The sequence below is a fragment of the Candoia aspera genome, chromosome 3 (assembly GCF_035149785.1).
Source record: "Candoia aspera isolate rCanAsp1 chromosome 3, rCanAsp1.hap2, whole genome shotgun sequence".
NCBI classification, from domain to species: Eukaryota; Metazoa; Chordata; class Lepidosauria; order Squamata; family Boidae; genus Candoia; species Candoia aspera.
In genome coordinates this window covers 53,766,418-53,791,072 of record NC_086155.1, presented here as the reverse complement: position 1 = coordinate 53,791,072, position 24,655 = coordinate 53,766,418, and the positions used below count along the sequence as shown (strand labels likewise).

At 41.4% G+C, this 24,655-nt stretch overlaps 1 protein-coding gene across 1 annotated transcript; it reads left to right on the top strand.

Annotated features, from left to right (window-relative positions):
- Window positions 1-431: 431 nt before the first annotated feature.
- On the top strand, window positions 432-4,647 carry AMIGO1 (adhesion molecule with Ig like domain 1). The gene has a single exon (XM_063297716.1). It carries the CDS (start codon window positions 1,682-1,684, stop codon window positions 3,257-3,259), a length of 1,578 nt encoding a protein of 525 aa, XP_063153786.1. The 5' UTR covers window positions 432-1,681; the 3' UTR covers window positions 3,260-4,647.
- The last annotated feature ends 20,008 nt before the right edge of the window (window positions 4,648-24,655 follow it).

Below are 24,655 nucleotides of genomic sequence, written 5' to 3'. Positions count from 1 at the left end.
CCCTTTTAAATTCAATCTTTCGTTTTTCCCGAACTTTTCCCCAAGTTTCCTCGAGTAATACCATGTTTGCGAAGATGCTACGTGAATGCACTGCGGCGAAGCATCAAGGACTTTCTGTTTCCCTGCCCCAGCGGTAAGATCTGCCGATCGCAGGGACTCCGGAAAGTGACTGGTTAAAAACTTGCCTTCCTTCATTGGCTCGAGGGCACCCATGGAACCCTATGAACCCGCTCGTGCTCCGAGGCAGCGATTGTTGAGTGGTCGGTCGGCTCGCCGTCCCGCCCTTAACCCCCCGCCTCGAGAATATCATTTTTATCAAAACAATAACAAGGGACGATTGGCGCGAATGCAACCAGGTTGCTTTTCCTAAAGAGGGGCTCCTTCCTCGCCGAGCGTGCCCGCCCAGCCTCAGGAAGCCAAGGACTGCTTGCGGACTCTCTCCCTTGGCCCTGACCCACAGGCTGGCGAGAACTGCCTTCAGATCGGACGACGGGGCTCGCGCCAGTTGCCGGCTACTAGCAGCGAGGAAGAGGGAGGGTCCACAGCACAGCCAGGGCGCCGTTTCACCTTCCCCATTCCACCGGTAGCCACCGCTGCCTGCCTTTAGTGCCGGAGTCCCTGGGCTGCAGTTGGGATAGGTTCCAGGTTGCCAAAGTGCCGGCGGTGCGTCTACGCGTGTGCGTATTGGGGCTAGCTCTCTAGGACTGCTTGGCCAGCCTCTCCACCTCCTCCTCCTCCTCCTCCTCCGTTGACAGGCTGTGGGTGGGTGTGAGCGTGAGCGTGCTAGGAGCTAGTGTGCAAGACCATCGCACTCTCAGGACGCGCGCACATGCGCGCGCAGCCTGCCTGCCCGCCTTTCCTGCTTCCAGTCAACCAGCCTGGATTAACCTTTCCGGCTGCTGCCGTGTCTTTGCTCTGGTGACCGATCCGCACCACCGGAAGCCTGCTCAGCGGTTTCGGCACCCCGAGCCTAGCCTCACGAGCAGCCCCTCCAGAGCCCGGTCGAGCCTCTGGTCGCGCGGGACAGCCCTCGGCAGCCTCCTTCCCCGCCCCCGCCTGAGAGAACTGGCAGCGGCTCCGGAATCCCTCAGAACAGGAGCTGCCCGCTTAGGCTTCCTCGACAGCCCGGTCCGCTCGTTCCTTTCTGTGACCGCAGGAGGCCGCATGAGAAGCCGGCGCTGCGGGAACCGACCCGCCGGGATGGGCTGAGCAGCGGAGGAAGAGGAGCTTGTTCGCCGGTGAGTGAATGAGCGGTTGGCGCTGCCGCTTGGGGGACTGTTGGTGCAATGCAACACCGCGTGGCAGCCTGCAGGGCTTGGCCGACAGGCTGAGGAGGGGAGGAGCGGACGTGAAAGCGTGAGCCGGGCTTGACTTGTCCACGAGAGGCATCTCTTCCCCAGCGGGGCTGGAGGAAGCGGGCGACAAGGGCTTGGCCTTCGCCGTCCTTCGGATCGCCCTCTGCAGCAGGTGGACCCTGCCGGTACTGCTCGGGGGATGAGCACAGCGGGCACTCTGCCCCCTCGGCCTCCTTCCCGTCCTCTGCTTAGCGTTCTGGCGAACACCGGACCTTGCCAGCGCCGGGTGGACACTGTCCCAGCGCCCTCACTGCTACCTCCATGGTTCTTGCCCCTCCGTGTTTTCTCCAGAACAGGACCCTGACTCTTCCTCGCTGAGTCTTACAATGTGGTTTCAGGATGCCCCAGTGTCCCGCCAATGTCTTGTGCTGAGCTTTAGAGCATCTTGGCTGCTGGTGCTATTGAGTTTGGGCACTGGCCGGCAAGGGGGGTTGGCGCTGAATTGCCCCAAGAACTGTGTGTGTGCCAGCAACATCATCAGCTGCTCCAAAGCGGACCTGAAAGTCTTCCCTCCTCACCTTCCTCAATATGCTGCTGTCCTGGACTTCAGCCACAATCAGCTGACCCGCCTGCGGGCAGAGTGGACTCCTTCCCAGCTCCCTCATCTCCATTCATTGTTCCTCAGCCACAATGGCCTTTACTTCATCTCCACTGAGGCCTTCTGCAATGTCCCCGACCTGAAATACTTGGACCTCTCCTCCAATGCCATTGATACACTAGGAGAGAACATCTTCAGTAAACTGACTAAGCTGGAGGTGCTCCTCCTATATAGCAACAAGATCTCCAAGATTGACCGCTCAGCTTTTGAGGATATGGCCAACCTCCAGAAATTGTACCTTAGCCATAATGAGATTTCCCGCTTCCCCCTAGAGCTGATAAAAAAAGGAGAAGCCAAGCTCCCTCATTTGGCACTGCTGGACCTTTCTTCCAACAAGATCAAGAAGTTGTATGTGAAGGAGGTCAGTGGGCTCCCAGCTTGGGTGAAGAATGGCCTCTATGTTCACAGCAACCCTCTTAGCTGCCACTGTGAGCTTTACAACCTCTTCACCCACTGGCAGAAACGGCAGCTAAGCTCAGCTGTGGACTTTGAGGAAGAGCTCAAATGCTTGGATCAGACCAAGGATAAAAATGTCACAATTTCCAGCCTGTATGATCCGGAGGGCATGAACTGCAGTGCATTCAAGGAGCAAGCCCTAGAGGTCCACCGTGGGGACCACGTTACCATCAATTGCGATACCAGGCAACGAGGCGTGACAATTAAGGAATGGGTGACACCCCGATATGAGCATGTTCAACAGGAGGGTGATAATAGCTCCATTAGTCTGCTGCCAAATGGAAGCCTCCAGATAAATAATATCAGCATAGAGGACATGGGTCTGTATACCTGTTATGCAGTAAGCCAGGTGTTCAATGAGACCCTCTATGTACAAGTCACAGTCCATAACTATACCCTTCATGGAGCCCCAGATATGCTCAATACAGCCTACACCACACTAGTGGGCTGCATCCTGAGTGTCATTCTTGTGCTCATTTATCTTTACCTGACTCCATGCCGTTGCTGGTGCCGCAGCAATGAGAAGCAGGCTAACCAACAAGAGGACAGTATCAACTCTTCAGTGCTCAGCACCACTCCAAATCACAATGCTGAAGTGATGGGGGGCAAGGAAGGGTTAAATCGGAACATGGTGCCGAGTCGAGCCCAAGGCCAAAATGGCAAATGCAAGCCCACCAACTCCCCCAAACATGCACCCAAAGGAGTCCAGAAGGCAGAGAGAAAATTGTCAGATCCAGATTCAGTCAGTTCAGTCTTCTCCGATACTCCCATTGTAGGAGCCTCCCCAAATGAAGGTGGGAGAGGATGTAGTAGGGACAAGGCAGGGACTGAATTAGTTGGACTGCTGTGATCATTCAGGCTATGAAAGGAAAGATCAGGAACAGATCCACATCTTTATCATCCAGTCAGGCACTGTTCTATAGTCTGCCACAGTCTGTAATAGCATTCCTATTTGGTTCCCTTCTTCTTGTCTCCGGTGTTGAAAACCTGATGTCCCAGTTTGCTCTTCAGCAGTTTCTGAGCCTTCAGTTTTTGGAATGTGATCTTTCAGTTCCCTCGCATTGGAATTTTGCAAGCATCCCTTTGAGAAGACAGAGACAAACATGAATGGTTCAGAGTACTAACTAGGTTTTCTGTATCCTGCTACTGCAGTTGCGTTCCCCCTCTTAGGGGATTTTCCTCCCAAATACCCATGCAAGTATGAAATTCAAGAGAGCAGGCCTGTTCACCTCTTGCAGCTGGAATGTTGTGTGTCATTTTACAACAGGGCCATAAGCCTTCAGAGGTATCCGTCTCCTTCCTCAGATCGGTAAAATGAGCCTAGAAATCATATTTTAGCTACCCTTCTTGCAAATTAAATTACATCATATTGTTTTCCTCTATAGCTCCAGTTATAACAGTGGTCCCAAGTAGCCAAGACTTTGTGAAAAATAACTTTTAAAATGCCTAAACAGCTTTTTTTTTTAACTATTGCTAGAATGTTTTTTTAAAAAAGCAGAAAATGAACATTCACACCATTCCAGGTTTCTCAGGATATAATTCAAAGTACTTTCTAGCAAGCAAGCCTGTTTTGCATTTTTTGTCAGTGAAAAAAGATGAAACAAAATTTGGAAATATAGCAGTGAAAGGGGAAATGATGCTGTCTCTCCTTCTCTCCCACCAAGAGCTTAGTGAAAAAGGGAGTTAAACCCAAAGATTTTAAACTTCAGAGCATCAGACTGCAAGAAAGAACCAACAGGCTTGGGAACTGGTAAGCTGGAATTCTGCATCCCTACCTTGCTTTCTCTAAGATGCAGCAAAGACAAGAACCCAACATGGCTGGATGCAGATCTACTGCCTTCCCCTTTCAGCTCTTTCTTTGGTAGCTTAATAGTCAGATTCCAGTTACAGATTATGGTCAAAGTACATCAAATTGACAGCTAGGATTTTAGTGCATCTCCACATCCTTTCAGAACTCCAGCAAGACAGGAGCCTGTGGCAGGCTATATAGCTTCAGAACTATTTGATTGCCTCCTCATCTTCAACCAAGTTTCTCATGTTTATTTAGGAGACCGAGCATGTTCCAGGTGCTTGGGGGAAAGCAGGAATTTTATTAGCCATTCCATTATAGCAGGAGCCATGCAACTCAGCTCTGTAATATGTCGACAGGAGAAATTCTAGCTGGAAAAGTTTTCCTGGAAACTGCTTTTATGGCCTTTGAACATCCTCCTAAAACAAATGGCACTGAGTCTGACATTATCTAGTTGTTTGTTTGTTTATTTTTTAAATTCTTCCTCCCTATGTTTAAATTGTCCCCCCCAGGGGTGGAATGTAGAAACAACAAAGATATAAGGAGATGGTTATCACAATATTGTGATGCTTCAGTCCACATTCTCTTTATGTGGTGAGGTCATCCAAGCCAAGGATGTATCTTGCTCCTATTCCCATTTCAACCCCTGAACGTTGCCTATTCTGGCCAGTTCAGAGTGCTCCCTCCCTTTGCTCCAGGTGGACTTGGGAAGCCCATGGGGCAATGAGAAAGAAGTCATCAAAGGAATATCCCTTAACATATTATACTGCAAAGATCTTCATTTGCTCTGGATTCAAAATCCATTGCTAGTTACAAACTATTTATTGGTTGCCTCTGGATAGAGAAGGACAGCAGAAGTAAAATAGGCATATGTGACACAATAAGCCATAGAATGTATTGCACAAAGCTCTGAATGGGTCCAGTTATCACTCTTAAAGACCAATCAGCCATAGCAACTATGATCGTAGCCCTAAGGCTCTTCCACTGGTGCACATGGGAACTAATCTAGGGTTGTTGGAGCTCAAAGTGATCCTTAAGCCAGAGAAGCAAATCCCCTTATTTTAACTAATTAGAAGTATCTCTTAAGTCACACTTAGCTCCTGGTGATTTCATGGATACTGTATGTCCATGCGTTCTCTTTGGCAACAGTATGAAAGTGGTTTCCATTGCTTTTGCCAACATGGGTTTTTTAACTTCCCATCTAACTTACAGCCCTAGGAGTTCCTAGTAGTCTCCCATCCAAGAACTAACCAGGTCCAGTTGTGTTTAACTTTTCAAGATAAGTCAAGGTTAGCTGGGTGCTGACATCTGCTCTAGGCCTTTACTGATTAGCTCTGGGACTTTCCAACTCTCCTTTCTTAGTATGTTAGGAAGAATGAAACCTCAAAAGAAGTACTGTATGCCATCAAAGCAAGATGTCTGCAAGCCCACATAAGGGTTAGGATTAGGAGAGGATGATTTAAAAAAAAAGGGCAAGTGAATGAAAGAATTGCATGGGTGATAGTGAACACAGGGAGAGTTTAGCAATAATGAACTAGAAATGATTGACAATGTTTGTAAATCTGTTCATGTGGAATCTTGGCAATTTCCATGTTTAGGACCTCCTCCTCCTCCTCTAGATCTTGCAGTAGACTAATTTCCTAAAATTCCTGGAAGATTAGAACAGTTACTTAAGAGCAAAATAAGAACAAAGACTGGTGCTATGAAAGGAAGAAAGGGAAGGAAAAAGAACCTTGCACTAGAATGTTACAGGCTACATTTTTTCCATGCTATGACTTAATTTAATTTGTTGTGATACATCTCCTTCAGAAGAAATTTGGGAGTGGGGGAACTCCCCTGGTACCTATTGTAATATATATGGAGTACGTTTTGTAGCCTGAACGCCATAGACCTCAGTTAAGATACTGTTGAAAGACAGAAATATATAATACAGGAGCACAGCTTAATCTCAGTGTAATAATCGTTGCACAAGTATTTGCACTGGATGCATCAGTACCAATTCTATCACATTCAGAGTATGTGTTATCATATTTAACAGCTGGGACTCTTGAAGCTACCTTGTCTGAAATTAGGTCCACTTGGCTATTAAGTATTCTCTACTTTGCCTGGCCACTGGGATTCTTTAAAATCACAAGACGAAGATTTTCCTTGCCCTGGTATCTGAGATCCATTAACTGGAAATGCCAGGGACTGAACTAGGGGCTTTATGTTCCTAGACAGCAGTTCAGTCTCCAATTCTGGTTGAATAGAGCTGAATAAGCAGAATGAAAGCCTGACTAAAGTAAGAATGTAAACAGCCTGTAGATGTTTCATGATGCATATGTGTGCAAGTATAAATTCGCATGTGTGGGTGTCCACACTTTTAACCCCTGCTCTAGCTTTGAATATTTGCTAGAAAAGCTTAGTACTTAGGCAGGACTGTCATTTCTAACTTTTTTTAGGAAAATACACATCAACCGATAGGATTTTCTTGCATGAAAATTTTGATTTAGCAAAATTAAAAGAGCCATATATACCCTTACTATTGCTAGAGTAAGCCCGCTTCATGTCTTCCCAGTAATCCTTGATCCACCAAAGAGATCACAAATACTTCTTTAAGAAACAAAATATATTCCTTTACTACTTAAGATGAACATGATCCTTTAATCCTGCACAGAGAAATTCATCAGGCTGTGAGAGACAAGGTTTTAGACACCAATGTGTGTAACGTGGACAGCATTTGTTAAAGTGAAATGACCAGAAGAGCAGCATGTGTCCCTAGAAGAGTGGAGCTCATTACTGTGCTCTCCCAGAGCCTCTTGGGTCAAGCATAGCTTGGTATCACTAGCAGTAAATAAGCAAAAGAAAGGTCGTTCTTCCACCCCATAACTCCGGTTATGATAGCAGTCTGTAGGATCCAGTGCTCCCTTCCTATCTCCTGTATGCTTAATCCTGATGTGATGTTGACTTCTGTACCATTAACTCTAATGTGGGAGTAATCCTCAGTAATCCCTACCTAGTATTTGCAATTGGAATATATCAAGGATACTAACTCCAAGTAAAATTAGTTCTACATTGTTTAAATTCTCCTACCAACAAGAAACTGATTTGGAACCAAAATCTTAGAGGTGAAATAGCCCTCTTCCCATGTCCTGATCAATCCAGCTACCATTTTGCCTGCTTGGTTAAGACCGTGAACATAGCTGGTTTAGGACAAAGCTGTCCTTGCTCCCATCCCACAGATGGATAAAGTGCCACAGTAGTAATTACTAAGCAGCCTTTTACAGTACTCTGCCTGTAAGGGTGGGGAAAAAAAACCACTTACAAAATTTTCCTATGTAAACTGCTGGGCTAAAGGAAGGATCTGCCTGCACTTCAAGTAGTGTCAGACCTTTTTGTCTCATCAACCCTCCTGCTTGTATCTGCTGTCTGTGTGCAGTCTAAATGCAATTTGTCTCTCCATTACAGTGGCAGAAAACCCTTTCAGAACTTGGTTTGGTACCCAAAAGACCATATATATTTATTGGAAATACAGATCCATTATGGTTGAGGGCATCTGGGGTTATTTTTCAATAGCAGCCAATGTTTGGTGCTAACTGCAAAGGATTCCTCTCTCTCTTGATTGCACTTCCTGGTTTGCTGTCAGAAGAGAGTAGCTAGATTTGTACATCACACTAAGCCATAATGTAGTTGCTCTTGTTTTGGTTTAGCATTTTGTATGAATCCAGCCACTGTGCTTTGTAAACCATGACTTTTGGCTTAGAAGGCCAACCTCTAATGGTTTATTTAGTAAGCAATGGTTAAACAAACCAAGGGGTGTAGCATGATCTGTGAATTTATGTTAGCACATTATCCCCAAATCCATAATCTGTCATATGCTCTTACAAGCAAGCAAAAAAAATAAACAGTCTTTGCCCACTTAGTATGACTTCTTGCTTGCTCAGTAGTAGTTACTGTCTTTAAGAGTTTGTTAAGTCATACTAATGTTAAGCCATTTCAGATTTATGTATTTCAGTTTATACCTGCAGTTCAACAACCTTTATTTTATTTGCTACTTCCTCCTTCATTTGTGCCATCCAAAAACAATGTTCCACAGAAGTTGAAGAGTGGACTTCAATAAATGTTTCATTTTCTGAGGTCAACTGTGCATACAACCTGACCTGAACTGTTGATGAGGTCAAATCAAGTGTGTCAGGTGAATAAATGTAATAGGCTGCACAGAACAACTTCTCATTTTAAAGGAAAGCCAGTGGATGAACTTTCCATTTGTTATGCTTATATCAAGACCTGTGCATCACAAATGTTCAATAGAGCTGCAAGCATCACTTAGAGAGCAAAATGAAGGGTCTGCCTGGGGCTCAAAATTTGGAAGCAAACTGTTCCAATTACAAATGTCTTAAAAATTGTCCATCCTAAAAAAAAAAAAAAAACCCTAATGGTAAAGTCTAAGGGAAAGCCCAGATTAGATCTGTGCCAGAGCCTGAGAAAGACAGGGATGTTTCCCCTACTGAAAAATGGGATAAGATCACAGATAGCTCAACAAAACAAAATTACTAGATGCTTATAGTCCAGCATAGTCCTATCTCCTATTTTGTGACTGGCAGGTCAAGCAAAAAATGTTTTAACTGCAGAGGGTGCAGGAATACTTATCTATTTCAGGCAACAATAAAAATCCCCTAAAGGACCTAGATTGGATTTCTCTGTCAGGTAGTTTGTACTCTGTAACATAGAAATACATGAAATTAAAAAATATTTTACTAATAGGGACCCCTGGGATCTTCTGCTTTTCCATGTTCAACATGGTTAATTACAGACTGAGTATGTTCACAATTGGATCAAATGCCTAACTTAATAATGGATGTAAGGTTTGAAGTGTCCTATGGACAACGCCGGCTCCAAGGCTTTGAAACGGAGATGAGCACCGCCCCCTAGAGTCAGACACGACTGGACTTTACGTCAAGGGAAACCTTTACCTTTACCTTAAGGTTTGATCACATATTTTCGGAGACATTTCACTAGACACCAATTTATAGTATAGCTTGTAACTGCAAAGTAGTAATGTTTTATTTTTTAAAAAAACAGCCTGGTTAAAAAGATTGCAGATTTGGTTTGGCTAATTTCCTAAATTAATGGTAAAATAATAAAATTAAATCAAAATTCACCATCTATGAGGACTAAAATGAAGATTACTAGATATGCACTTGGATGCAATGGCTGGATTTACATCTCATGCAACAATATCATGTAGTTTACTTGGTTTGGGTTTAGAATGTTGTATGAACCTAATCATTGTCCATTGTAAACTATGATTTATGGCTTAATATATTGTGTGAACCCAACCTATTGTGATTTCCTCAACAAACCACTGTTTAAAAACTATGACTAACTGAGATGTGCAAATCTAATCAGTTAAGAGCTTTATAACTTTTTTAGTGCTGAGAGTACTAAAAGGTGGTCTCCAGGTGTAGGACTGCCTTGTTGGTAGACACATTCTTTAGCACAAGTTGGCTAGTGGCTCACAGTGGTTTTAATTATGTTTTCATATTCCAGCATGGCTGTTGTATGTCATATGTGGTGCAAATATAGTTCTGTGTGACAGAACACATATACTTTCAAAGTGCATGGTAACGGCTCAGTTCACACCTTCTCTAGATAGGAAGTTCTGAACTTGGAACGACTTCTACTTTGGGCCTGTGAGATCTACTACCAGTATTCATAGACCAGAAAGGTAATTGGTAAGGCACCTCTATTACACTACACTCCCCACATAAAGGAAGCATATGTACAACCAGTGTTGACTGCATGACAAAGGTTATGTGTTCTGCCATCTCATTTCTCTGGTAAAGATTCTGCACAGGTATATATAGCTGGGATATGAACATCCTAGCAACCACTAGATGTCAGCAGAGCTATATGGCAAAACTCTTTGCTGCTATCTTATGGTCTTCTGGAAGTGTGCAGCCCAGAGATGATATATACATTCTATGGTTGTAAAAATGAACAGGCTAACTTTCAATATCAGTTTACTTCCCCCATCCCTCCACCCCCACCAGAATTCCCCTTTAGAGCATTCATTGAATTTTCTGCCTGTTTTAATCCAGCCATTTACTATTACCACACTGTACACAAACATTGGAAGGTAATATGCAGGCTTAAAGAAACAACGTTATGGGCTAATAGAACATGGCAATCTGGGCTTAGATGTAGATAAAATTGTAATGCAAAACAGTTTCTTTCATATACAGCACATGATCCTGTAAGACCGAAATGCTCATGCAATGAACTGTGCCTTCCCCAGACCAAAAGCACTGTTCACCCAAGAGGTAGCTGCTTTTATTTATGCATGCATGCATGCATGCATGCATGAAAACAGGTGTCACAGAAGGACCATTGCGCCCATTTGCGCTTTACACTGATTAGGTATGAACAGAGACTAAAGAAGTGTACCTAGAAAAAGCATTTTCTTGGCCACTAAGCTAACAGCAGAAATGGATCTGAGCAGACAGTATCCCGCTGGTGAATAGCGTGCTCATGTATTCACATCGCAGGCTAAGGGGTCAGCACATGAGAAGGAGTAGTACTACTACTAGTAGTACAGGCACTGTTTAAAAAGAAACTAGGCTAGGAATGTCCTTGAGAATTTCCTCTGAATCTTAATGCTTCTCAAACTGACACACTTGCTTCACTGAGTTGGTCCTAGTGAGCTGGGTAATTGTTACATACCTTGGGACCATTTTTACTTCCACACTATGGAGCCATTGCTTATTGGTTGCTCAGATATCACTGATGGAATCTGTCTTTATGACTGCCTGTCAGCCAGCCTGCTTGTAGATCAGGGAATGTATACAACAGAGGGTAATACTGAAATTTTCAGGATTTTTAGACCTAACATGCACTTTGACCCAACTTTACATGTAAGAACTCATTATTGTGTGAACACAGTCACAATAAGCTTCTTCAATAAATCTGTTTGGCAGAGGGTTTCAGGAACAGGTTTGAACAAAAGTTCAAAGTCCCTATGTTCACACATCATTGCACAAACTTGTCAAATTAAAACATTAAAATCTGCTCCACCTTAGGAAACTCTTCTGCAGTTAAGAGTAATTCCAATCTCAAAATGGTTTTCAGGGTATTCTGCAGAGATTCTTCCATATTCTTTGCAGTCCTTCTTGAGCCGTAGACCCTCAGACTGCATGATTGGCCATATATGTTTTATACATACATTTCACACTCACAGAGTCACAGCATAGCAATTTTCAGCCTCTGGACACTTGAGGGCATGAAAGTAGGTACAGGACAAGGCATGATACATATGCTCACATTTGCTTGGAAATCAGGACAGCTTTCTGAAACTTTAATAAAAGAGGATCCCAAGTTGTGTGGATATATCTTAGAGATTTACTGGATGAATGTATAAAAAACAGAATAAGGGCAAGGTGTGTTTGGCCAAACACCTGAAGATGAAGGTAGTGATGACAACAATGATTTGGAACTTCTACAGTTATTTTTTGCTAATCCTTGATCACTAGCTTCTTTCTTCCATAATCATCATGCTAAGAAATCCCTGTCTATCTCATGTGTCCATCTAAACTTTAATGGATATCTAGAACATCTGATTCTAGATTTGAAAAACAAGTATATGTACTTATTGGCTCACTGCAGACATTTATGAACACATTAGTGTGGTGTGCACACATTATCTTGGTAGTGGAATTATAATGTAAGTGAAAAGGCATCCAAATAGGTGGAGAAGCAAGTAAAGCACAGAATAATAGGATAACTTCACACACATGTAGAGATGGAAAGGTGTATCTACTGGGAAATGCTTCAGCAAGAAAGCATATATGAGGAATTCCAACATCTGGTTTAGTGGCTGACTGATGATGATATGCCACCTAATCGGAGTCAACTCTTAGAGACCACATAGATAATTTTTCTCCAGGATGATCTGTCCCCAATATGGTCCTTCAGGTCTTCCAGTGGTACACCCATTACTGCTGAGTCCATCCTTGATGCTGGTAATCCTCTTCTTCTCTTCCACCTTCCCCAGCATTATGGGAATATTATTTTCAAGAGAGCAATCTCTTTGCATAATGTGTCCAAAGTATGATAATTTGAGCTTGGTTATTTGTACTTCGAGTGAGAACTCTGGGTTGATTTGTTCTAGGATTTATTCGTTTGTTTTCTTGGACATCTTGGTATTCTCAGGAGTCTTCTCCAATACCAAAGTTCAAAAACATCAATACTCACTGTATCCTGCTTCTTCAAAGTCCAACTTTTACTTCCATATAGTGTCACAAGGAAAACCATTGCCTATGTGATTCTGATCTTCGTAGGTGTAGACACATTATGGCATCTGAATATCTTTTCCAAAGACTTTATTGCTACTCTACCAAGTGCTACTCTGTGGTGTATTTCTTGATTGTGGGTTTCGTTACTTTCGATAATCAATCCTAAAAAGCAGAACTACTTGAAAAAGGCCTTGAAATATTTTTAAAAAGCATTGCAAGATGGCCAGTAATGTGTTCCATCAAATTCCATTAAATTCTCAACAGTTGTACATGCTTGGTATGCATAATATTTTGTACTTGCTTTATTTAGACTGACCCCACCCCAAAATCCCAAGAAGACAAGAATGTCTCTATAGGGCAGCAAATGTGGGGTAGAATAGGGCAACACAGCACAAGGATTCTTTGAGGAAAAAGCAGCAGCCTTCTTCTTCTGTCTTTTACTCAAAGGGTGGCAATAGTAACTACAGCCACAAAAGCACTCCAAAGATCAGGCCAGCTCTCTTACCAAGTCCACTATGGAAATCCTCTGAGCCCAGAAGCAGGTATAAAAAGAGCTTTAGAGCCATCTCTATATGAATGGAATAACACATTTCAATTAATACATTAAAAACTAATTTATCCACCCTGCCTGTAGGTTGAATTGTAAGGACTTGCAAAGATTAATATCCAAACCTTCTACCTAAACAATGAAATAAGTGCTTGCCTTTGGAGAGTACCCCTCAGGATCATGTTGCATCTAAAAACTAGCTAGAGAAAATGGCTAACTGTGGGCTGGTAATCTTGCAATTCAGAGAGACCGGTTCAGTTGTCACAAGGCCATTGCATTAGCAGTAATCCTTTCCATTGTGAAGTGAAAGGTCCCCTGTGCAAGCACCGAGTCATGTCTGACCCTTTGGGGGGGACACCACTTTTGCGATGTTTTCTTGGCAGACTATAGCGGAGTGGTTTGCCATTGCCTTCCCCAGTCGTCATCTTCCCCTAGTGATAGTTTTTTAACCCCATCAGTTACTTTTGAGTAATATATAGAGTCATAAGACCTCCAAGTCCAGACCAATCCCTGAAATATTAAAATGTGAAGAGAATCTTTATCTGTGCAAAACTGTGCAAAACTGGAAAGATCTGCTCCTGTGCATCCTTCACATTTAACTTTGGGTTGTTACTCATCCAGAATACAAATATAGGTTGGGTTCACACTAATGCTGGGTTAACAAAACATAATTGTTTTGTCCATACAGCATACTATGCTCAAATATGTTAACAGTACTGTGGCTTAACTTGTTTCTGCTATGACAATGGCTGGTTCCCACAACTAAGAATTCTAAACTTCCCACCCATTTTAACCTATATTGTGTGAACCCAGCCAATGTACTACATACACCCTATTTCTCCGTACAGTTTCAGGGGGACAACACAAATCCAGTATTAGTTTCCTTTGAAAAGAGACCATTGGGAGAATATTGGCAGTTTATAGTATTTGCATTTATTTACAGACATATAGGCTGAATGTAGAAGGAGAAACAACTTTAACCATTGGACCAGTGTTTCTCAACCTTGCCCAGTTTAAGACATGTGGACTTGCTGACTGGGGAATTCTGGGAGTTGAAGTCCACACATCTTAAAATGGGCAAGGCTGAGAAACACTACTTTGGCCAGATCTCCAATATCCAATGCCTCCAGAGGGACAGGGTCATTCCACACCCCAGGAATGTGCCAACCTGAGATGGTTGCTGCCTTTCTATGTTCCTATGGTGCCATGAGGTTCCCTTCCATTTTGGAAAGCCAAACCAAGTATCTCCACATTGAGTGAGATGACTCCGAGTGACAACATTTTTGCACTGTTTCCTTTGTCAGTCTGGGGAGGGGCAGTTTTCAATTGACAGGAACTCCTGTTTCACCCCAGCTTCTGTCTCCAGGATCTCCCTATGTGTAAGAATCAAAGTGCTGAGGCACTCTAGCTTCTTCCTTCCATCTTTCCTATCCATGATAGCTTATGCAATAATAAATTTGTTACTAGTTAAGGTACCACAAATATCTGTTGTTTTTACTGCAAGAGACTAACATAGATAACCCCTGAGAAATAAAAGACTTTGTGTTGTAATAATGTTGCCTGATAGTTCTGGAGAACTCAAAAGCTTACCTGTTCTTCTTGTGCATTTCTCTCAATCCTAATAAAGGTATTATCCAAATATGGATGCTGAATTTAGTTAACGTCTTGTTCAGAATCATTCATTAAAAACTACACATCACAAGCAAAAGTCTGTCTGGTGACATTTTGCAGAGGTGAATTGAGAATATACTGTAATAAAATAAGAAAAATGAATTTATCTCTTCTAGTAGGGGCAAAATGGGCTAATGGGTAACATTCACATGTGGTAGATACATCACTTTTAGTACTGCTTCAGAGCTTGACATTAATTCTGTCTTCCCTTGGGTGGCACTAGTGCTCCAGAATCCACACCTATAGCAACGTTTCTTAATGGCTGTTGATCAGCTGGCAAAAATACTGAGCAAGAAATTCCTATGTGGTCCGTCAACCAAAAAAACAAACAAAGAAACCCAAACCACCTAGTTATTCCAACTGAAACACATCAAGATGCAGGTGATAAAAAAGAAAGCAAGCAAGTTCCTAAGATGGCAAATAGAACTGCTTAGCATTTTCATCACATTTGTTCCCAAAGGAGCAGTAAGAAACAGTTACTTTGAAAGATTGCAAAAGGGGAATCTAGAAAAATGCCACTTTAACAAGCAAAAACAAGTGAAGACTTTGTATCCCCATCAAGCATTTATCTGAAATCTATAATCATACATTTCACCTCTCCCATTTTTGGGGGTAAACTGCCTTGAGGAAGCTTTGCCTTAAAAAATATATCATCATCATCATCATCATCATCATCATCATCATCATGTCAGAAAACAATTCAGTAGTAATCCATTACATAGCATTAACCAGTTCCCACTGCTGTCATTTCAATGATGCTGGATAATTCTTTTTGTCCTATATCCACGCAAAGTACTGCAGTTGACAGGGGACCCAATCCCTTTTTTTCTCATGGAAGAACATGTACATACACTCATGAAATACATGTTTATATGTTTTCATATTATATCATTTTCATGTATATTCTGCCTTTGTGCTATGCTTAAGACAGCTTGCAATAATGTTGTAAATAGTAAATAATAAGGCAAGAAACAAGAGCTTTTTGCCCTTCCTCATAAAATCCCTTTGAGTAGAGGCTGGCTTATCTAGAAGGAACACTCTCCATGAGTAGACACAGTGTTCCGACTTTTTAAAGGTAACTGTGGACATTTGCTTCCAAAGGACAGAAATTTATGTTGCATACACAGGTTTATACCTCTGACATATTAAGCATAAATGTTTGGTGAATGAGAGTGCAGACATTACCAATTTACTCCTACTTTAGGCAGGTTATAAACTCTAGAGCAGTGTTTCTCAACCTGGGCAACTTTAAGATGTGTGGACTTCAACTCCCAGAAAAATTCTGGAGTTGAAGTCCACGCATCTTAAAATTGCCCAGGTTGAGAAACACTGTTCTGGACCTAAAATGGTGTTGTTGTTGGGAGAGGTTTTTTTTTGGCGGGGGGGATTTCCAATAAAATGGTATCCCTCCAAACTTGGTAAATGCAGAGCAGGACATCTATGCACACAATCAAACTTTTCAGTTAATGCACTGTGTAAATTTGGGCATGCGCACACTCAAAATAGCAAGCTTTAGTTCCTCTCACAGATTCAGAGAGAACCATTGCTTTCCACTGGTGAAATACATGGCATTCAGCAGAATCCTTGTACAATTTAAGTTCAGAAACTATGGCAGACTTTTTAATGAGGATTTAAGGTCCACCTAGAATGAGGACCTTTAAATACAGCTTGCGTACCTCCTTCATCCAAGGACTTACCATTTCAAATGTGCTTTATTTCCCACATTTCCTATCTCTCCCTACAGGTAACTTACTCCAACTAAAGGAGTGATTGGCCAGAAGTCAAACTAATCCTTGGCATGAGTGGGACTTGAACCCACATATGCCAAAAGTGTAGTGGTTGACTCTCTGAAATGTGATCCATTGTTTGGTGCCTCTCAAAGGTATGAGCCAAAAGGTTGAGCCAAAAGGTTGGGAGAAAGCACCAGAAAAAGCCACCTCTTGAACCTTTATACAAGATAGAATTATGTAATATTGCAGAAGAATTATCTCATTGGGACAGAATGCAAGCCAAAAGGTCCCATGAGGAAACAGAATGGCTGTGTCTACAGCTCCCTTTGAACGAAAGGCCAAGCAAAGCATAGAGCAAGGGCTGATTTGCTCTCTGCCCCTCCTCCTTTCTATCTGTGCAGGAATGAAAGCAAAATAGGACTTTGCAATGAAAAAGCAAATTCCTTCAAGCACTACTCAGGAGTCTCCCAGGCTGATGAAAGGCAGCCAGCTCAGACAAGCAGGAGTGAAAGATCAGAATCACAGAGGCCTCCCAAGTCTCACAGCTTTAATGCAAAGCTAAACGGCTGAAAAGAAGCTAATAGGCGAGCACCAGTCGTTGGTGGGAAAAGCCCTTTTTGGTGCCATTGTCTAGCCATCTGTCACTGCATCCACTCGGGATAACTTGCCAGCCGGCTCAGTCGAATTCCCAGCTGACATCTCGCTATGCAAGGCAGCTGCAAGGCGGTCTGATTCCATGGATACTGAGAGACGGAAAATAACAGCTTGTTCATTGTTTGGGAAGGGGAGTGGTGGTGAGGATGCAGAGGAAGAGACCTTTGTGGGAGGGGATGAAAGACGATTGTATAAAACCTTAAGGCTGTAACCTTATAAGAGCCACTGAATTCAACTGGGCTAGCTTCTGGGTAGCTATATAGAAAGTTGCAGCCTTAGAGCCACTAGAAGCATCATCCTCTTAGCAGTTGGTACCCAGATTTTACACTGGTGGAAAAACAAAGGGTGTTTGCTCTTTAGAACAAATAACTTCAGGAGGAAATATACAGTAAACAGGCCAGAGAATTTATTTATTCTCTTTTCTTTGCCTTTCAAACTCCTGACTTTTGAGTGGTGGCTTACAACTTGAAAATAACAAACTCATAATAGGTATTATGCTTTGTAGAGCAATGATTCTTAACTAGTGGGACACGTATCACCAGTGGGAGGCAGATAGATCATTAAAACTTTAAGTCTGTCGCCTAGAGTAGGAGTAAAAAAAATCCCAGAAGGGGAAGCAATGGCTTTCATATTATTGCCAAAAACAGAGAACATCTCCATTTATTTATTTATCAAATGTTATCACCACCCATCTCCCCCCAAAAGGGGGACTGATACAGCCATCAGAAGCTCTACATACTCAATGATATCTTTATCTTCTTTCAAACTTAATTGATAAATACAAAAACAGAATGCCTGTAAACATATAAATGAAATTCTTGGGGGAAACAGGCTTCTTGTTTCTGCTGTGTTGGGACCCAGTCCTTTGACAGAGTGATTGATGAGGCTTAAAATATGAAAGGCTGAAGACCACTGTCGTAGGGAATACAACACAATCTATGGTTCATGGTGACATGCAAGCTTTTCGAGTTTTACTCTGACGAATTTCAGAGATGGAACATAAACCAGAGCCAGAGAACCAAGGCTACAGTGGTCCTGAAATACCAGAAAGCTCTAAAGTTGTCAACAAATCATAACACTGAATGTGATAGGAAACAATTATGGAATATATGAATAGAGAGTAATCTTAATAATATTTGATTTTGATTAAATATAGTGAGAATTAAATAAAATCAAATTTAGTTTTTATCCTGATCTCACAGATTTTTGGAGCATAGCCCCCAACAGGCCATTCAAAATCTAAGTGTTGTCCTTAGCCTAGAAAAAGTAATATATTCTTGGCACAAACTGAAAGGAGAAATAAATTAGTCCATAGAGCTCTTTTACACCATACTATCTGGTGGCCCAGAAGCAGGTTCTCTCCACAGGGCCACTCTCATGTAGGAATGGATTGTTGTTTCACCCAGTCACCAGCCTTGCCTCTCAGCTGGACTTTCACACTACTGGATCAGTGGCCTTTTGGATGTTCTTTGGACCTTCAATGGATCAGGAAGGTTGAGGAAGAATGGCCATCAAACTGGCCTGGGGAAGTACAGGAAAACTAGTGCTGCAGCCAGTGCCCTGTTCCTGTACTCCTTGCAGCTTTTTCTTTTGCAATGTGGAAAAAGATGACCAAACTGGAAGAGCTTCAAAGCCATCCCAAGCAGTCCTGAAGACTGAATGGTGAGGAAGAAAACAAGCCAAGTAGGGAAGTGGGATGAGATTAGAGTTTCAACCCATAGGAAGCTACCCACCCTTTTCTCCACAGAAAACTCTTGAAAACAACGCTCAGAGCATTTCCTTTGAAGGATCTGAACCTAATGGTACTTTGCACTGTTTCTCAAGGTCCATAGAAATGCTGGAGCATGGGGAACGGGCCTGGAAAAGCTAGTTCCTTTGCAATAAAGTCTTGTCTGTCTTCTGGCAGGCCCAACAGCATCTGGAATGTGTCACGAAAGTGCATTTTAATTGCACTTAAGGGACAAAGAAAGGCTAATAGAACTCACCTTCTGTTAACCTTATTAACCACTAAGAAAAATATGGAATACGTTTTTAAATTCTCTGCATTTTAGCAGTGGCTGGTAAAACTTTGGTGGACCGTTAGATAATGGATTCCGCAATTACAATGACCTACTTTTTATTAGAGAAGTATGGATTTGACTCAGTGCTATTAAATGGATTTTGCAATATACATTTTAGGTAGCATTTCCCCCTCATAAGATCTCTCCTGTTTCTGGATCATCTATTTTTCTATTGTATCTATATGAATGTAAGATCTTCAACATACATGCAAGATTCTCTTTTAATAGAATTTAAACAGTGAATGAAGGGAAATTCAGAGTAACCTTTTAGATGAATACACAATAACTCCTATCTATAAAAAAAGATCATGGGAATTTTCTTTCCAGTTTTCAACTAATTAATTTGACATAACTTTATGATGAACTCTTAATATGCATGACAGAAGAATGGCTCGAGTAAATAATTACTACCCCCACAGTTGGATAGTCTGTTACTGAGTATAGGTTTATAGTAAAATATTCAATATGAAATATATGAAAATGATTTTTATACTTCCTTTATTATCAGCTTTTAACATTTCTGATAAGTATACATTTTATAGAAAATGCAGAAAAATCTAGCCCACTCATTATTAAATCTTACCCAAATTTGAAGGAAATAATTACTACTATTGGTCCTTTGATTAACAACATTCCTATTAATTGCAGGGTAAAACAATAGTACTCTTGTACCTTGGATTTCTTTAGGGTTTTAAAAATGTATTTATTTAATATATTTGCATACCACTTCCCCATTTTATAAATTTCAAAGTAGTTTACAACTAAAATATAAACTACAATCAATACATCAAAACAGTATAAAATGACATTCAATTTAAAAGTGAAAGGCAAAAAGGAGATGAGAAACAAAACCCAAATCGTAAGACTGCATTTATTGAGGGAAGACCTCAGTAGTTTCTTGTAGGTGCTAGACAGATTTCTGAAAAGACAGTATTCCAGAGTGAAGGGAAAAAGTGGTTTTGGCACCAGCAGGAGGGCCTCCCCAGAAGACCTTACCAGTCAACTTGATCTATAACAGCAAAGGCAGTAAGTTGCACCTGCCCATGCAGTGACAAGGAAATCAAATCCATTCCTCGTGGTATTATTGCAGTGTAAATTCTACAGGGATATTAGGTAAACTTACATTCTGTCCCTACTATGTAAATTCCCAGGAAGGCCAGACAATTTCTATGTGAACCATCTTCTAGAAGATTTGAAACCCTTCGTTACTTACTCAGTAGCCAAATTCTGTACCGCCGCAATGAAAATAAAGCATAACTGATCTCAGGAATAACCCCTTCTGTTTTATTCTCCACTTCAGCTTTAATATACAGATTCTGCAGTTGTGTTATTTTTAGATGACATGCATTTTTACTCCATAGATTGTACTATTTTAGACTTAGGCTGGCACAGTTTATTAACATATATCATTATAGTAGCTTGTGTTACACTTTTATTATAGAGACTCCTTGTTATGTTAGTCTCATCCACTTGATTTCACTTTCCTGTTGTATACTTTGTAAATTTTGCTGGTCATTGACTGAATAAACATTATTGGTACTTACTGGTAATATGTCAGCAATCTCTGTCCCAAATTGTTTAGGACTTTATATATCAAAAAGAATACTTGAATCAGATACAATAATACCTTGCCAACCAATAAATCTTATCACATCTCCACAAATGGCAGTCTCTAGCTGACCTTGGCTGATCTTGAAAGGCTAAATGGGAACAGACCTGGTGGGTATTTGGATGGGAGCCCACTAAAAAATCTCAGGAATGTAGGTTACCCTGGAAAATCATCCTGGAAGAAGGTAGGAGCAAACCATGTTCATGTTGTTCCCAAGACATCAACATAAATATGTCCATGTAGTCACCAGGAATAGTGCTGTGCTCAAGGGGAACTTGAGCCTTATCACAGAAAAGCTTAGAGAACAATTCTTCCACCCACTGCATAGTAATACAAAATTATCTACTGTGGTCCTTCTTTCTCATATTCACATATTTCACTACTTGGTTAGCTGCTTTGGGCAATTTTTGCAACTAAATTTCACTGTGCATAAATTATGATTTAAAATGTGTTTGACTCACAATTCACCAAGTTACATTGCTATCAAAGAGTTCTGCTTAACAGCTTTGAAAGCTGAAACTTCTCCTTGTGTAAGCCAAATTAAAGATACATCAATCAATTTCTGATGTCTTAATGTTTGTAAAAACAGACAGGGTGATGGAAATTTTATCAAGCTCTAGCATTCTGGAATCTAAATTACCTTTCAAAATATTATAAGGATTGGAAATTTTGAATTTACAAACATGATCTATTGCAACTGGAATTTATCCAGGATTCTAAGGAGTCCTACAAGAGAATATCATATATCATTTATATGATTATCATATAATCATCTTATAGGGTTCATATTGTACCCTTTTGTTTAAAAAAATATTAAAGAGCCTCCAATCTATCTGCAGATCAATAGAGTATGAAGCTTCTCTGTGCAATTAAATGCAATTAAATCAGATATCCATGAAAGCCTTGTGTGAGTCTGATAGTGATTTTGAATAGGCAATCCTTACAATTGGGTTTTGGAGGATATCTGAGAGGACACTTTAAAGACCCTACTTCTGGCCTGCAAGTACAAACAGTGGTGCACTGTAACTACTCTTTGTCATTCATCTGGAGTAAAGGGTCTATAACAGTGAACTATAGTGCAGAGTTGATGTATAAATTTCTGTTAGTCCAAGCTGCAATGTAGGAATAAAAACAATGGATAACATGGCAAGATTTTTGTAAACTACTTCCTTAGTTTCAGTCCAACCTGAAGGAGGGGTCTAAAGCTTCTAGATGGAGCACTGAACATGTATTACTGAATGTGTTAGGCTGCAAGACTCTTGTAAGTTACTTTTCTGGAAGTTACCATCTCCAACTATCATTTTGAAAATAAGTTACATTATTACCTAAACTGGTTGACTCCAATATAGAATTAGAGGATTTTCTTTGTTTGCTATCTTTTCTTGGTATGTAGATGATATACTGATGATGTGCCATCAAGTCATTTTCGACTCCTAGCAACCACATAGATTTTCTCCAAGATGATCTGTCCTTAACCTGATCTTTCAGGTCTTCCAATGATGCACTCAATGCCACCGTAACTGAGCCCATCGACTTTGCTGCTGGTTGCACTCTTCTTCTCTTTCCTTCCACTTTTCCCAGCATTAGAGCCTTTTTGAGAGATATATATTAGTGTATTTTGGTGTAGTGGTTAAGGCGTCAGGCTAGAAACCAGGAGATTATGAGTTCTAGTCCCACCTTAGCCACAAAACCAACTGGGTGACCTTGGGCCAGTCACTCTCTCTCAGCCCTAGGAAGGAGGCAATCGCAAACCACTTATGAAAAAAACTTGCCAAGAAAACTGCAGGGACTTGTCCAGGCAGTCTCCGAGAATTGGACGTGATTGAACAGAGTGTGTGCAAGAAAGAGAGAGAGAGAGAGAGAAAGATACACATGATGGAAACCGTACCCATGGTTTCTAGGTTTACATAACTGAAGTATAGCTCCATTCTCTATGTTGCCTAGTTCTAGACAAGGGTAACCTAAGTTAATTTCCCCCTCTGGCCTCCAAGTAACAGAAATGGAAGACAGGAACACACATGGAATGGAGCTGCTCCAGCTGCAGCATTTTCACTGCTTCAGGCTTTTTTCTTAGCCCCGGTGGGCATGTGGAGGTAGGGGTGAAGTTAATTGGAGTGAGGCTTGGTCTTCCCCAACTTTGTGTACAGTTGCCTTGAGCCTGACTGGGCTGTCATTTAAAATATAAGGTCAAAGGTTTTTTTAATTAAAAAAACGTACTGTTAATGTCAACCCCAAACTGGCTGGGATAACAAGCCTAAGTGGCGAGTGATTGGCAAACCAGCCACAGTTCATCTTGTTCCCTAGTGAGGCATTCCTAAGACTCACTCACTGTATTATATCAACTTGCTCATAGTGAACACTGATTACTGCTGAGGCAAGTTTATTGGTCAAAGTAAAAAACATTTACTTGGAATAAAAACAACAGAACGTAACAGTGATTTGAACTGGCAATAGTGAAATTATCATCAGCTACCTTTTCCAAACTTGAAGCCTTTTAGATGTATTGTACTATGTCTTCCACTCCTGTTGCACTGGGAATTGTATTCCAGCATAGCTGAACAACATCAGGTTCAGGAAGTTTGTGGTACATTATAAATTAAACAGAATACACTGTTTGTAGTACCAATACACCCGCTGAACTAATAAAAATATTCAAGACAAAAGATTTAACACCAGTATTTCACTGTAACTGCACTAGGATGTAGTACAAACAAAATGTCTAATTTCTATACCTAAATTATTTTTACTGGATTCCCCTCCCCCCATTATTTTTAGGAAAACTTGAAAATGGCTCCCCCTTGTGGATTATTAATCTGCAAATAAAGCACTAGCTGGTACTTCTGGCCTCCTGGATTCAGAAATAAAAAAGACTGATCTGTTCAGTGACATAAACGTCCCTTATCCAAATGTTCATGTCACAGGATCAGTGTTGTATTGTTGGCTAACAAGGTTAGTGAAATGGAGAAACTGCCGTACACTCTGGATCCCTTGGGTACAGAACAGCCCGTCATTGGTGGGAGAAAATGCTGTTTTCCCCAGAGCTGCTTCAGTACCACTACTGATTGAAGACAATTTCACGTGCAGGCAGTTTTTACTAGCAATTTTTTAAAAGCATGAACCCTGTTAGGAAACCAGTACATAACTTAATGGGTACGGCAACACTAACACAGTCATCTCAGTCAAAAAGCAGGAAGACCAATCTGGTACTTTCTAGTAGTCTGATTTCCTTCTCCATAATTGCCAGCCAAATGTCATTACGAGAGCTGAACCCCAACACAACTGGAAAGGAATAGGTCAGGGAAAATGGATTTGGGCATTGCCAGAACACCCACATTTTGTAAACTGGTCATTTAGAACTGATAGATTAATGATGCAAGTGGTTTTCTGTCCATCTTGTTCTACAGCTAACACCAAATAACCAGCCAATGATATAGGGTTGTTGTTTTTTTAATCCATTCAGTTGTGTCTGATTCTTAGAGACTGCCTGGATAAGTCCCTGCAGTTTTCTTGGCAAGGTTTTTCGGAAGTGGTTTGCCATTGCCCCCTTCCTAGGGCTGAGAGAAAGTGACTGGCCCAAGGTCACCCAGCCGCCTTTGGGCCTAAGGCTGGACTAGAATTCAGAGTCTCCTGGTTTCTAGCCTGATGCCTTAAACCACTACCCCAAACTGGCTCCTATACAGGGTTTAGTGATATTTATTTCTATATAGGAATAGCACATCTTCTCTCCAAAGTAAACAGCTAACAAGATGTTTCTCTGAAATGTTTGAGAAGCAAACAGTTATCAACCTAGCACTTTTTATTCTAGCATTTCAAAATCAACATCACTTAAATCATTCAAACTCAAACTCTTCATAAGAGTAACTATAATTTTTTTATGCTTCAAGTTATAACAGGCTGCCACTAGATAGAGGGTTTG

Excerpts from the sequence above, each read along its gene's own strand:
- AMIGO1 (XM_063297716.1), top strand. The coding sequence starts at position 1,682 with ATGTGGTTTCAGGATGCCCCAGTGTCCCGCCAATGTCTTGTGCTGAGC.